The sequence below is a fragment of the Haliaeetus albicilla genome, chromosome 11, assembly GCF_947461875.1.
Source record: "Haliaeetus albicilla chromosome 11, bHalAlb1.1, whole genome shotgun sequence".
Taxonomy (NCBI): domain Eukaryota; kingdom Metazoa; phylum Chordata; class Aves; order Accipitriformes; family Accipitridae; genus Haliaeetus; species Haliaeetus albicilla.
Genome location: NC_091493.1, coordinates 36,241,705 through 36,255,916, shown reverse-complemented (window position 1 = coordinate 36,255,916; position 14,212 = coordinate 36,241,705). Strand labels below are relative to the sequence as shown.

General features: G+C 36.4%; 1 protein-coding gene across 5 annotated transcripts in view; it reads left to right on the top strand.

Moving 5' to 3' along the window:
* The window catches only part of ATE1 (arginyltransferase 1), an 84,494-nt gene extending 71,287 nt beyond the window's left edge, over window positions 1-13,207 (top strand). For all 5 annotated transcript variants that reach the window (XM_069797133.1, XM_069797130.1, XM_069797131.1 and 2 more), the window contains one exon: window positions 10,099-13,207. In XM_069797133.1, coding sequence (XP_069653234.1) covers window positions 10,099-10,277 — 179 coding nt within the window. In that variant the 3' untranslated portion in view covers window positions 10,278-13,207. The remainder of the gene's footprint in view (window positions 1-10,098) is intronic.
* The last annotated feature ends 1,005 nt before the right edge of the window (window positions 13,208-14,212 follow it).

Genomic DNA, 14,212 nt, shown 5'->3' with positions numbered 1-14,212 from the left:
TGTGTTTTCTTAATTTGTCTGTGCAGTGCAAAATGACTCTAAAATATATAAAATGAGGCAGTAACGCTATTCCTCCTTTGTTAGCCCTTGTAAAAATAATGTGACATGAAAAATAAAGTCTGAAACACTTTTACATGTCAAATGTCAGCTTTGCAATCAGTGGAAGTTGCAGAAATTCACATACTGGGAAGGACACTCATGATTTCATCTTACACAGGCACGAAGGTCAATACATCGTCTTGGGAACTGTTCATGGTACAAAACTTAGACTGACTCATTAGTGTCACTTTGTAGTTAGAAAATTACTGATTTTAGTAGAGTTGAGTATTTGGCTTCTTAGTTAAATCTTACTAAATTACAAGGTATTTTAGCTACCAGTTGGAATAAGAATGCAGTTTGTGTATTGTTTCTGTTTTTTCTTAGGCAGAATATGTTCAGGAAATAGATCTCTGTTTGAGATGTCAGTGTAGTTACTAGTTTTAAAGTTCTGCTAGAGTTAGTAATGAGGTAAGCATTCTGTCTTTATCTAAGAAAAATATTTATTCATGTTTTTCATGAGAAATGAATGAAAAGTTTCATTCATCCCTAATAGGAAGTGTTTGTGTGGCAGTTGCTTTCCATCCCTCATCTCTTCTGTTTAAGATGCATCCCTGATTTAGTAGTCTCAACCTTTAATTCACAGATTTAATGGTATGTTTAATGTGTCTCTCCCAACAGTAACTGAGTCACTTTTGATGATGTTCTTGAGATGACAGGAAAGATACGTGTGCAGTTTTAATTCCCTGTTAGCAAGTGAATTAGAGAGTTGCTTTCATGTGCTGTTTCCAAGTGCTCATTGGATTTTGAGCATTATTTTCCCTTCTGTCTCTAAAGAGAAATGAGGAGCTCAAAACACGGAACATTCTTGTGCTGTTCTGAATTACTTGGATGCTTTGATGAACAGAAAAACTCAGCTAACAAAGGTTCTGAGATGCATCTGATGCAGGATGAAGCTTGGTTAGGCTCATCGATGCTGACCCAGAGCAAATAAACCTTCCCAGAACCCCGTGTGATCGGAGTCAGGCATTAGAAATCCCTGCAGAGGCCAGCAAAAGTGAGTTGGTACATGAATGAGCTTGTAAAACTTTGACCTAGCTAGTTTGGGTCTGCAAAACTGCCTTGTGCAGTCTGCTGATTGCCTGGGTGCTGCAGTCGCAGAACCTGGTTTAGGGCAATTATCTGCAGGGCCATGCACAGAACTAGTGTCTCACAAGGTTCATGCATTTAAAACCGAGCTGTACCTGCTGCGTTTCTGCTTCTGGTCCTTGTATGCATGGTGCATTTAAACTGAAGGCATAATTAAAGGATATTTATAACAAGAAAAAAACCACAAAAATCTCCTGGATATGCAGTTAATATTCTTCATTGGCAAGTCACTTTCTCATTTCTTGTATCTGAAGTCATCCAGAATAGTGTCAGAGATACAATTTCAAAAGAATTGACTAGTTCATGTTGTCTTCTGGAAGAGCATCTAAAAGTGAAATAGCTTGTCAGCTTGCCATCTACTAGATTATATTCCTTTTTTTGTGTGTCTTAGTGTCTTGACTGGGAGGCACTGGATAGTGTTTTCAGATGGGAAGTTGTTCAGTCTCATTTAACTAACGTTTTCCCAGGTACTACTGGGTTTTTTTAATAGTGCACCCGAAAGGCAAGTTCTTGGAGAAATATCAGTATCATTTAAATATAGCCCTTCGGTAGCCATTTCTCAGTCACCATATTTCAGGATAATAAATTGAGGTAGGTTAGAATAATTGTATTATAAGAGACCTCCTCATCAATAAACCGGGAATTTTATACTTATTGTTCTATGTGCATCTCTTTCAGATGTGTCCAAAACACTGGGCCATACTTGGATTTTAGTGTTAGGCAATGTAGTCAAAGGATTGTATTTGCAGGTAAGCCAGCAGCATTTGCAGGTTGCTGTGAATTACAGCTGAAAACGAGAACTGCTATGAATTTCTGAATTCACAGGAAATGTTTTCCATTGGCCCCTATTCATGTTTACTACTAGAATAATAAGAGTCAAAACACAATAAGTTATTGTTTCCGCGTGGCACAGCAGGGTTAGTGGATTCTGAATGCGTTTTGTCAAGTGATTAGTCTGCTTGCTTCTCAAGATTGAATTGCAAATCATAAACCAGTTGTATGACTTCAGGCACAAAGCCCAAAACTTTTGTTCGGAAGATGTCTTTAGGATTTACCCTTGTTGCAACTCCCTGCCTTTACCTATTTTAAGGTTCCCTGTAAGTTATACTTGTAAAACTGTAATTCTTCTCTCTTCATGTTTTAAGGATCATTGATAATATTTTTATAAAGTGCATTTTTCCCCTTAGAAATGTACTCTTTTTGAACAGTGATTTCAAAAGTTCCTATTTTTTTCTTGTTAGAGTAACTGCAAAGATTTGGCTGATTGAGAATATCCTGAGCATTTTACTGTACTTCCTTTGTGACTTGTGCTTTCTGGTTCTAATTAAGATTTCTTTTCATTGATTTTTTTGTTGTTGTTGTTTATGCTTCATTTTAACTGTACTCTTATTTTGGTTCGAGTTAGTATTTTTATACCCCAAGGAATACTGGTCTTTAATATTTCTTAATGTATGAATCTAGTATGAAAGAAGCAGTATGAGAAACAACACGTTTCAACTCACTGTTTTATATAAACGTTACTATTAATGGATATTGCATATCTTGTCACTGTGTATTGTTTATTTTGTTTTTGAGGATGACTTCATATGCTTTGCTTGTGAAGGAAAAGAAATAATGCTTTAAATTGAGTAAGAAATGAGCTTAAATTCAAAGGTCAGATACATTAGACTTCTGGCTGAGGTGGAAACATTTTCTATTTCCAGTAATTAATATCTCCTATATTTCAGTCATAAGATTTGAAAAGTTAATTTGTTTTCTTCCTTTTAAAGTTTCTTTGTTTTAAAATCATTCATCATTAACTGTGACAAGGTCATGTAAACCAGATGTAGCTTTTCCTTAAAAAAAATTCGACAAGGCTGTAGTGTCTCTCAAATAGATTAACATTGCCGTAGTGTGACCAGAAAGGGATGGGTGCTTCTTTTGATCATTTTTACACCTAGTTTGAAAGCTCAGGTATCATGAAACTTTTTAACTACTTGTAAATTGAGTTTTAAACCTGTTATTTTTCTTTGATTTGGAAAATGTGAACACTGTGTTCATCTTTAAACATGATGCAAGTCCTAGCTGCTTCAAAATTGAAAATTAAAAACCAAGAACGATTTGAAACGAAACCAAAAACCAAGCATAACCTTTGGGTTGTCAGTCTGAAAATACAGCAGTTGTCAAGTGTTAATCTTTGTACTTTTTTTCCCTGTGGATTTAATACTTAGAGGTAAAACCACTTTTTCTGAGATTCCATTTTTAAGCAAAATGGAAACTAATTTATAATGTGAGTTATTTACGTGGGAGTTTTCTTCAAAGACTGCTTTCAAAGTGAATCACAGGTTTCAGTTAATGGCACGTTTTACATATTTTAAATTTTGAATTAGGACTGGTTCTTTTCCTGTTTCCGTTCTTTCTTCCACTGTTTCATCCTGCTATGGAGAAAAAAATAAATCCAGGTTCCCTGTGTAGCATGGATGCAGAAGCACAAAGTGAAGATGGCCAAATATTTTCTTTGTTTCAGTGGGTTTAAGTAGCATTTAAGGTAACTGAAACTTAGATCAGAAACAGCGTCTTTTTGGAGTTTAGTAGGAGTGCCACGTTTCTTTTTTGAATTGGCAATACCAGACCTCAGCAAGGCTTCATACTAATTCTCAATCCATTCTGTACAGAAAACGTAAGAAATATTTTCCTGGGACTTATGTGGGCTCTTCTGAAAATTGGCAGTTGTCCTTTTTCCTATTTAAAAAATAAGGAAGTCAGTAAATTTGTCACTTATTTTTAATTATTTCTTCACTTATTTTCCTATAAGTGGAAAAATGTACTTAAAAAAAAAAAGTTAGCTTGCTTGCATCTCTAGATTATAACCCTGACAAATTTTAAAATGTCATGTTTGTGAGGAGTGTATTAAAGGGGATGAGGAAAGAGGTACCACTGACTGAGCACCCATCACGCATGGCTCTAAAGAAGAGCAGCACAGAACACTGCCGCTGCAAGCTGTCTTTCCAAATCAGTATTGATCAAAACCAGCTTGACCCAAATCAGTCACCACCGAAAAGCTGGTTTAGTAACAGTTTGCTACAAAACCCTTTGAACCATCGCACTTTTTTGAACGCGATGTTGGCTCCAAGCCTGTGTAGAGTTGCAGCAGGCTGTTGCGCAGCTCGCTCGCCGTTCTGTGCGTCTCAGTTGTACGGCTTTGCACGTGCTTACCTGGCTTTCTGACAGATGTAGCTGTTTTTCACTTCAGCTTATATTAGGTAGTAATAATAAAGATTAATGCATTTGGAGAATGAAAATATTTGGATATCGGCTTCCCAAAATAATTTTATAAAAATGCAAATCAATTCCTATGCTGTAAAAAAAAAATTTCAGAACATGAAACCTCGAATTTCCATGTAAAAGCACACTTAAGCCCTTTTGCTATTACTGTGAATAAAAATGGTGAAATAATTCCTCCTTATTTTATGTTGGGATTTCAGCAGGAATGCACATCAGCGTTTGAAAATCATGTTTTCGTTTTGGGAGGGAGCTTGTAGTTTTGGGGGGAAGTTGGTTTGGGTTGTGCGAAGAAATAAAAAGTGAATTGTACAGGAGTATGTCAGACTTTCTGCTCTTCACGTTCCTCCTAGTCCCTTGAGTATAAAAGCATTTCTGGAGCTGATTGCTGGATGAGGCTGCCTTTGAAGACCACTGCTGTTACTTTTAGCTTATTACTCAGTGTCGGTCAGCAATGTTGCCTATGCTTTTGATGAAGGTGCACGTGTGTAGCTGGGCCAAGAAATCAAACCAATATCTGCCTGACACCTGCCAAGACAAACCATTGCGTAGAGGGTCTTTAGATCACTTCTTTTACTTTGTTTTTTACCGATACTTAACATATCCAATATGTTTTGTTTTTTCAGAAGAGAAATCCTCCATGTATAAATTGCATTTAATAGTGACATGGGAGTGGGAACAAAGAATTTCAGCCCCTCTTTGCAATCCTTGCAAATTCTTTATGGGATCGCAGTGGCAAGGTTGAATTATATATGAAATCTCTCCTATATTCAAATTTCAATAGACGAACACTATATAAAAAAATCTGCTGTTTTAGGAGTATAGGAGAGAAGAGAAAAAAGTGACAATTTATTCAACAAGAATTCAGCTGTATTTTTAGCTTTGAGACTTACAGGATGATATTTTGGTAAAGAAAGACAGTTGGCATCCGCAGTTGCTCAGTTTCCTAAAATGACAGGTACTTTCAATCTACAGAATTGATTTTTCTGCAGTTTAGGTTTTTTATGTCTCTACCATCCAAACTATATTGATAGATATAACTGAATTAAGGGGTAAAACTTTACATGTTTTGCATGTCAAGTGACAGTGTCTCTTCTGTAGACTACAATTAATCAACAGTTCCATGAGAAGATGATCTTCACAGAGGCAAAGTCCCAAGAATTCAGATGGACATTAGCAGTATTGTACCTCCTTCTAGTACTATTGCTCATTTATAGCGCTTTGTTAATAGAACTGCTTCCACCAAATTCAGTCATTTCAAGTGATAAAGATGAAGTGTTTCCAGATGTGTCAGGAGAGAATGCACAGAAATAGATAAATGGTAAAAAATTGTAAAAAAACATAAAAATATGTTCCAAGACCCAGTGATATTTGCTTAGTTGAACAAAATGTGGACTTACAAGAGGATGGATTCTACAATATTCTTAAGAAGCAACTTGCGACGTGAGTTGCGTGGCATAGTCTTTAAAACCGTGGCTTACAAGGTCCGGTCTTAGCCATACTGGGGTGATGGCTAAAGAAGCCAGCCTTAGAAAATTAACTGACTATAAATTGATGAGGCATCCAACAATTATGCACTTGCAAAAGAAATTTCCTTTTCAAACCCGTGATTTTCTCTTTTTGTGGCTTATATAAATTAATGCACCAACTACTTGTGAGGCGAAGCAGAGGTTAGTGGGAGACTCGGGAGGTATAAAATGAGGAAGTGTGAGGAGATAAAAATAAGCTTTTTTAGCTTTTTAATGATAACAATACTGCATTCAGTAATTACGATAATGATTAAAGTTGCACTAACTTATTGTTCCACTATCTGATCAGTCTGGGTCTTTCCAGAAATGGAAGTCATTAAGTGAAATTTCTTTAATAAAGCATGGAAATAATACTTATTGCTAGAGATGTTTTTCTTATTTTCAACAAGTAATTATCTTTAATATAGCATATGATCTCATTTTGATTTGAGATTGCTTCTGTATCCCAGCATCAGTCACGCAGAGAAGGCCTGTTAGAATTCAGTTGGCATCTTCTTAAATATAAAGTGAATGTTATCATGTGCCACTCAGCAGGAGCAGGTATTTAATTTTTCTTTTTGGGGGGTAATTTCTTTTTTAAACAATGCTGATACCCAATCTGCTTTTATTTTCCATTAAATTCTCTTTATTCTGCTTAGGTTTAAATCACGAGTAAAAGGAGTACTTTCCTGAATTCGTATGGTGTTGCCTTCAGAGCAGTAGCAATTGAAAGGTGGCTGAATTTTAACTTATGGGTTTGTTATTATGGTGACACAAGTTCCTATTCGCTTGCTCTAAAAGCTTAACTATGTACCTGAGATTATTTTAGTGATACTTAACATTTCAGTAAAAGGTTTGTTTTTCAGCTGGAGTTTAAATTATGTATATTTAAGTACTTTTACAGAAGGTTATTTTTCTCATTAAAGTTTTTATTTTGGGGGGAGTCAATGGAAGAATGTTCACTAAAACAGGTAATCTTTGTAGACATTTGGACTATTATTTTTCTGCCTTTCAAACCTTATTTAAGGAATCTGGAATCAACCTTAATGTGCAGAACAAATATAAATACAGTCAATCAAATGTAAGTTTGCAAGACCAAACATACCTAGCTTTAAACTTTTCCTGATGATAAACTCATTGCCAAGTCGTCTTATGCACAGAACTTACTGTGTTAAGCTTAAAACATGTCTGAAGTATTCATATTACAGTGATTTTTTTTCAAGATATTGGTATTTTCTCAATTGCTCTGGGAGAGCCTTCTCCTGCCTGAGGGCTGTGTTATAAACCTGTGCCACAAACCTGTCCAAGAAAGGACTGATCTACAGCATGGCTTGGCAAGCCTTACTTCTCCCCAGAAAACACTTGGCTGTAGTGCTTAACAAATTTGCTAGAACGCTGGGTCATAATAACAGTTTCATATGGCTGTAGAGCTAGAGCTAACATGGGCCTGATTGCAAGCAGGATAATGCACCAGCTGCACTTGCGGTAATGTGTAAAAGTGGAGTAAGGGTATAAATGCTGAGCAACAAGAACAGAGTTCAGCTGAGCCAGTAAGGCTATAGTGAAACCAAAGGTACAGTAGCTTTAGTTACTGTAAGAAATTGAATCTGGGGCCAGGAACGCTCCAAGCCAAAAGATGAACTCATCCAGAGTATCAGGCTTCAGTGTTATTTGAAAGCAAGAGTATCAAACAGTGAGTAGTGAATGGCTTTGAAAGTGCTTTTGGCATGAGACTATGAAGGCTACGCTTGGCGTAAATCCATTTCAGGACACAAACTTATAGTTGGCCTAGAGGTGCAGTAAATATAAACTTTCCAATTTAAAGAAGTTAAAATAACTTTACACTTGTGTCACCTCCAGAAGCTAAACTTGCAAATTTTTCCTTGGTGAACTTTCAGAAAGGACGACGATGTAATAGAAGAGGCAGTAGGGCTTGGTAGTAAAAACAACCTATTGGGATATCAGAAAGGCGTTGGCCACACATCAAAAACCTAACGGATTTCAAAGAGGGAGAGAAAGCCATAAAGTGTTTTTGACTTGGTGTTTATCTAAAGCAATTGCCAACAATAATTAGTGGAGAATGCAATCTTAGCAAGTACTATTCAGATTTTCTTCCTTCGAACCACGTTTTCCTAGTTAAGTCTCAAGAAATATATTGTGCTTTCATGTTAGGAATCAAAACACAGATAAAAGTAATGAAGTCATTCTAAACTTTGTAAAGCAGGCTTCATTAAGTTTCACATACTAAATTCAGGCAATCAGCAGAAAAATGTTTATAAGCCATTTCTGTAGATGAATAGGGGGAGGTTCTTAAGAATGTCTTGCAAAGAAAAGCATTTCATGACCTCCCTTGTCTTTATTAAAGCCTAAAGAAGGCCCCAAAGGGAGTATTAAGCTTTTCTGTAGTAAGGGCTACATTTGAATAGAGATTTGTCTTTTAGATTTCTTCAGATTCTTCCAGACAAGTTGTTTAGCTTACCTGTGGCAAGTCTAATGAGCAGGTATGTAAAAAAAAAAAAAAGGCAACAGGACTTGGTGACCAATTTGCTTTCCAGAGCTGGTGTCATATCCTCTGCACTTTGGATCTATTGCCATTTGTGAAACTTGTTGAGAAAGTTCTACCTCTGTTTATTCTCTTATAAATAAAACCTATTTTTGCCCATGAAGTAGCTATTTGAATTATCTGGTTTTCCACAGCAGTTGGTTTGATTTTGAGTCAACCGATGATCAGCAGAAGGCTTCATTGCGGGTGTTGTAAGTGGGGAATGGTATAGAGTGGATCCTGTTCAGATACTGTTCAAGGAGCCTTAAATAGTCTAACCTAAATGAAGCAAGTACATGAACAAATAAAATATTTTAATTTGGGGCAGATGCAGTACTTAAAGCTAAGCAATTATACTTACCTGTGCTGTCTCTTCAGTCAGAATAATGTCCTGATGCCGAAAAAAGGTTGAATCTTTGCATAGTTTATGTCCCCAAATGCTGATGTTCTAGAAGGCATCTTTTCTCTGTTACTATTTGAATTTATATGGTTCTATTCTCAAACTCGTATTTCAGATTCTGTGTTTAAGTTGGCTCTTACATTGGTGGCTTTTTAAACCTGAAGTTCAGAAAAGTCCAAGACTTCTTTTACCAGTATTTTGTAACAATTTTATTAATTTATCCTGCAATGGCCTTGGGTGTGTGGCATGTTCTCTCACTTTCAGAGTTTTCTAGCACTGTAGAGCCAATTTTTCTGACACGCAGCAGCTATATAACATTATTATTCAGCAATAGTAGCATCAACTGGATTCATAAAAATAAGGAAGTTTTAACTTGTTCAACGATGCTCTTATGTGTATGATTCTGGTTAAATTAAGTCACAGGGGGTCTGTAGATGAGGTTAATAAGATTCAACTGTGGTGTGTGTATCTTTGAAAGCTTGAGGAATTACGTCGTGCCCACCCAGCTAGCGCTTGCACTGCTAACTCTGTTGGTCTGCACAGCTCGGGGATCAGACTTGAAGTAAGGGCATTGTTTAACTAGAGAAACTCAGAAACCAGTATAAATGAGGAAAAAAGTTGGGGGCTGGAGTGCCAGGGAGTTTCACCTGGGAAGGTAGTTTATTGCCTGATGCTTACCTAAGGCAAACGGTGTGGAGACTTCTTGCTGGTTTTAATACACTGTTCACAGTTGGGGAAAGGGAGTGCGCTGTGCTGGTGGATTTTGTAAGTGGTGTAGTAATTAAGTGCAATATGGCAATAACAGCAAGTCTCTTCTGGTCGGTTGTGTTTGAAAGTATTTCCCAGTTAGGGTTTCACTTCTGGCAGTGAGGTCCAGCGAGCATTAAATGAACATGAATTTTAAAATACAGCAGTGGAGGTATTTTCAGAAATGCTATATATCACCATTAGGAATGTGTGATGCATGGTTTATTTTTTCACACACCACAAATACAGTTACTTTGCAAACTAGGTTTTGTTTTCAACCATGAGTCAAGAAGACTGCTCTGTAGATCAGCTCTGCTTTCATCTGCTGTTCATCTGTAGGTTAGTTTTATTACTTCTTGCAGTTTTCATTATGCATACTGAAGTTAGTTGCATAAATTAAGATCATATGGACAATACACATAACTAATTTTTGTGTTCTCTGATTCCCTTTGCAGTTGATGAAGGTCGTATTAAGGAACTGGGCAGAGTGAGAGTACTTCACAAGAGAACCGTGATGCCTTACAGTGTGTATAAGAAAAGAAGGAAGGGGCCAAGCGACGAAGCCAGTGTTCAGCAATATGCAAGTTTGGTTGGACAGACCTGTTCAGAAAGAATGTTGTTGTTTAGAAGTTGAAAAATCATTAAATGGGATTTTGATGGCACTACATTTTATTGCACTGCCACTGGATGATATGTGCTATAGTTTTGTGTTAGTATGCCTACTCAAATAGCAGTATGAAATACAGGTATATATCTAGGCTTGTGTGAATACATGGTACTGTGTTTAAAAGGCCACCTCCAATAAAACTTACAATACAGCAAGACTTTAGCGATACAAGTTTAGAAAAATATGCTTGCAATATATTTTAATTAAGTAGTTCTAGCCTTTCTATGCATTTTGAATAATTCTAAGTATCTAAGGAAAATGAAAAACAGGTGTCTTTTTTGTAGAGACAAAGATTGAATAAATCTAGATTAACAATAATTAAATTACAAATGTTTTCAAATAGCACCTTGGATATCTGTTGTTAAAAATTGCCATGAAATTTATGCTCGCATTTGTATGGTCCTAAACTCTTGCAAGAGAATTGAAACGTGCTGTTTCCTTCTAATGTGAAATCTGGCATGGTTTAATTTTGTTTCAGTAGTATATTTAAAAACAGGAAGAAGTTATTTTCACTGCACATTCTTCATTTGTCTAAAGTAGTAGGTTAGTGTCTGAGGTCCTAGGGAATGTAGGAGGTCATAGTAGATTCTCAGTGGCAGGGGATGCAGTGCTTTGGAAAACTTTCCCCTTTAGAGATGAAACGGAATAGTTGCACTATAAATATACCAAAGATATGCAGCCAAGTGGCACAGTGTTTTTTTGGTATAAGCCTTATCCTTTGTCTAAAAAGAGTGGGTATTTTAATGCACTTCACTAATGTGAAATAGAGCTTGGAAGGTTTATCCTATAGCTCTTCAGTGCACATTTCAGAACTATGCTAAAAAAAAAGACATGAGGTACCACTGCTGGGTTTTGTTGCAATTTTTTTCAGCAGAATTGTATAGGAAGACTTAAATATCATATTCCTGTGTTTTTACTGACTGTTGTGTTTATGGTGCAGCAGCTCACCAATTAACATCTTTAATAACATTTTACTAAATACTTCTGTTGGAAACACAGGAAGTCATGATGCTTTCCGAATGCACTTTATTATCTGATGTATGAACATTGTCATTAGTAGTCTGTGTCCCTATCAAGTCATACAAGTTATAGGAATTTGGGGAAATAACACTCTTGTATAATTCAGTAATGTATTATAACATCGTAACAATACCAATGCATTTGTGTTTCTTATCTTCTTGGATAGGAGCTATTTACCTTGAATCAACTTGAAGTTTCCTGTTAAACTTTGAAGAAAGATTCTTATTCAAGAATATATGTGTAGATGTTTTTCCCCAGAAAGGAACCAAATTCAATTTTACCATCTGAGGGTTACATCTCCTGTCATTCATGGGCTTGGGGTTCAAGTGCATTGCAGATTTAACTTTTTTTTTTTCCATATCTGTTTGATCATTTTAATATTATTGATATAGAGTACAGCTTCAACAGTAATTCTAGAAAGTAATTCTATGTTTTATTAGTTCGGATGTATTGTATTGATCTGTTCCCAGTCTCCAACAAAATTGGTTATTTCTGTCAGCATTATATCTGGTACATGTTTATCTGGTACCAAGAAGTTTTTGTATACTGTACAGTCTAGTTTGTCCATGTCTTATCTAAACCTATGGCCACAGGAGAACCACTAAATACTACTTATAAACATTATTATAAAGGGTTCCTTTCTGTGGAGAAAATACCCTTGCCACTCAGTGAAATGTCAAATAGTATAACATTTTCTGCCTACACAATGTGTTGAAAAGCGGTGATGCCCATACGGCTTAAAACCAAAATAAACGAGAAAACCTTTTTATATGATATAAAATCAGCTAATGGGCACAGAGGAATTCCAGTATGACTTGCAAAATCTTAAAGATTATCAAAACCATTTAACGATGGCCTCGCTGTGCTCCTAGAGAAGTTAAAGTTTCTGTTAAATTGCAAGGGAGCAGACTTAACATCACCACTGAGAGTTCTTGAAGAGTTCCATGGTTTTGTGCCCACTATTTGTTACTGATATGCCTTCTAGATATGTATTAGACTTTTATCTGATGCTCTGTTTCTCTTGGGGAGCTTTTAAGGACTGCAGTTGAAGAAAACTGAGATAAGTGTAAAATTGAAAACTGACTACAGCTTGAAGTTGTCGTTAGTGTGACCACTAAAGGTAAATGACCATTTCCTGTGAATTCTGAAATGGTGCTTTGACTTTCTGACCTCCACTGGAACTGCAGCACCACGGCATGCTGGGCTTCTGACTCTTACTGAACTCAAACAGATATCTATATATATAGATATAGATAGATAGATAGATATAAAAAAAGAGTCAACATTGAGATTAACTCAGAAATTGAGTTCATCTGACGTACCACGCTGAGATCTGACTCGCTTCTTTAGTGTTATTTTAGAAGGAAATTGGTGCAGTATTTTTCAGGACTGATACCTCTATCCCTGTTTTGGAAATGGCATAGAGTCTGAGGAGGAAGTTCTGTAAATCATGCCATTGCCTTCAGTGGAGCTGAAAATTCACCACTATTACAATTTTATTTAATAAGAAGTTGTCACTGAGAATTATTGAATTTAGAGGTATTTAATTTAGTACAAACTATTTTAAAAGAGTTTTTTTAGTGTAGTTAGTTTGTGAGAGTTAATCCCTAAAGTAAGGTTGCCTTGTTCTATCGTCTGTTGATAAATGAGCATAAAATGGTGGTAAGAAAACGCAGAGCTGTGACCAGTGCTAAAAATACCATTCTTTGTTTTAATTGGAAATAAATGGGAAGCTTACTCATTTCCAGCATCAACACATTTCAGTAAATGCAAAAGAACCTGCATGTTGAGTTTGTAATTGCTTTTCAGCAGGCCTGTTTGACTTGTAAGTATAGAAAATAAAGTTATTTCTAGTCTCTGTGAATTATTATAAGTAAGTAATAGCTCCAAGTGTGACTTCTGTGTTACTTTGTAGGAATTCATTATCTTGGAGGTTGACTAAGTGTCCAGTGAAAAGCAAAATCAGGGAAGTCATAGAGTAGCAGTGATTATAAGGGATAATTATCAGTTCAAAACACATGACCATATTTTAGAACTAAATTTTAGTTCTAGCTAGAGAGATTAATGAAGAGTTCATGCTTTGAAACATAATTTACAGTTCTTTTGTGAATGAAATAAAATACAGAGGCTTTTCACAAACGGAGACTAGGTAGGACTAGCTATTTATTTTAGTTACACTATACCATTTCTAGTTGGTTGAAAAAACCCCTTTCTCTGAAGTAAGCAGCCAAACAAGCAACACAGAAATCTGGATTGTGTGCACAAAGATAACCAAACACTGATTCATTTTCCTGCTGAATGAGGCAGAATTCCAGCTAATTCTGGGTTCCTGAATGAGACTTTTGTCGAAGCCCAGTGCCACCATGGCTGACAAGTTTGGTGTGCCAAGGCTTGCGGTGGTCCAGTGCACAAGGCTCTGTCCTTCAGATCATACTTCCTGGCAGTTTCCTGGGAAACTTTCTGTTTCATTGGTCCTTTGGAGTCTACATCCATCACTCTTTTTGAAGTTCTGTTAATATCTTTGCCAGGTGATCATTCTGAAGCTACTAGCCTGATCACCCATGTATTTCTGAATTCCCCCTCATACTGGTTGTCCCAGATAATCCTTCAGACATGTATTATGTGCTCTCCTCATCAGCCTTTCCATCTCCACCGTTCCCCCCAAGCTTTAATGGTTCTTCTTGCTTGTTCTGTCCCAGTCCTGCTAAAGGAAGAGTCTGCATCTGGAAGGGTAGAGACAATATTTCGGGCAGAAATCATCTCCACATTCAGGGAAATCATCAGTGTTTCCAGAAGCATCGTAGCCACATACCATACCCAATATATTTATAAAAAGGCACCTTCAGAGCCTCTTGCGTATGATCTCACATATTGAGCATAAA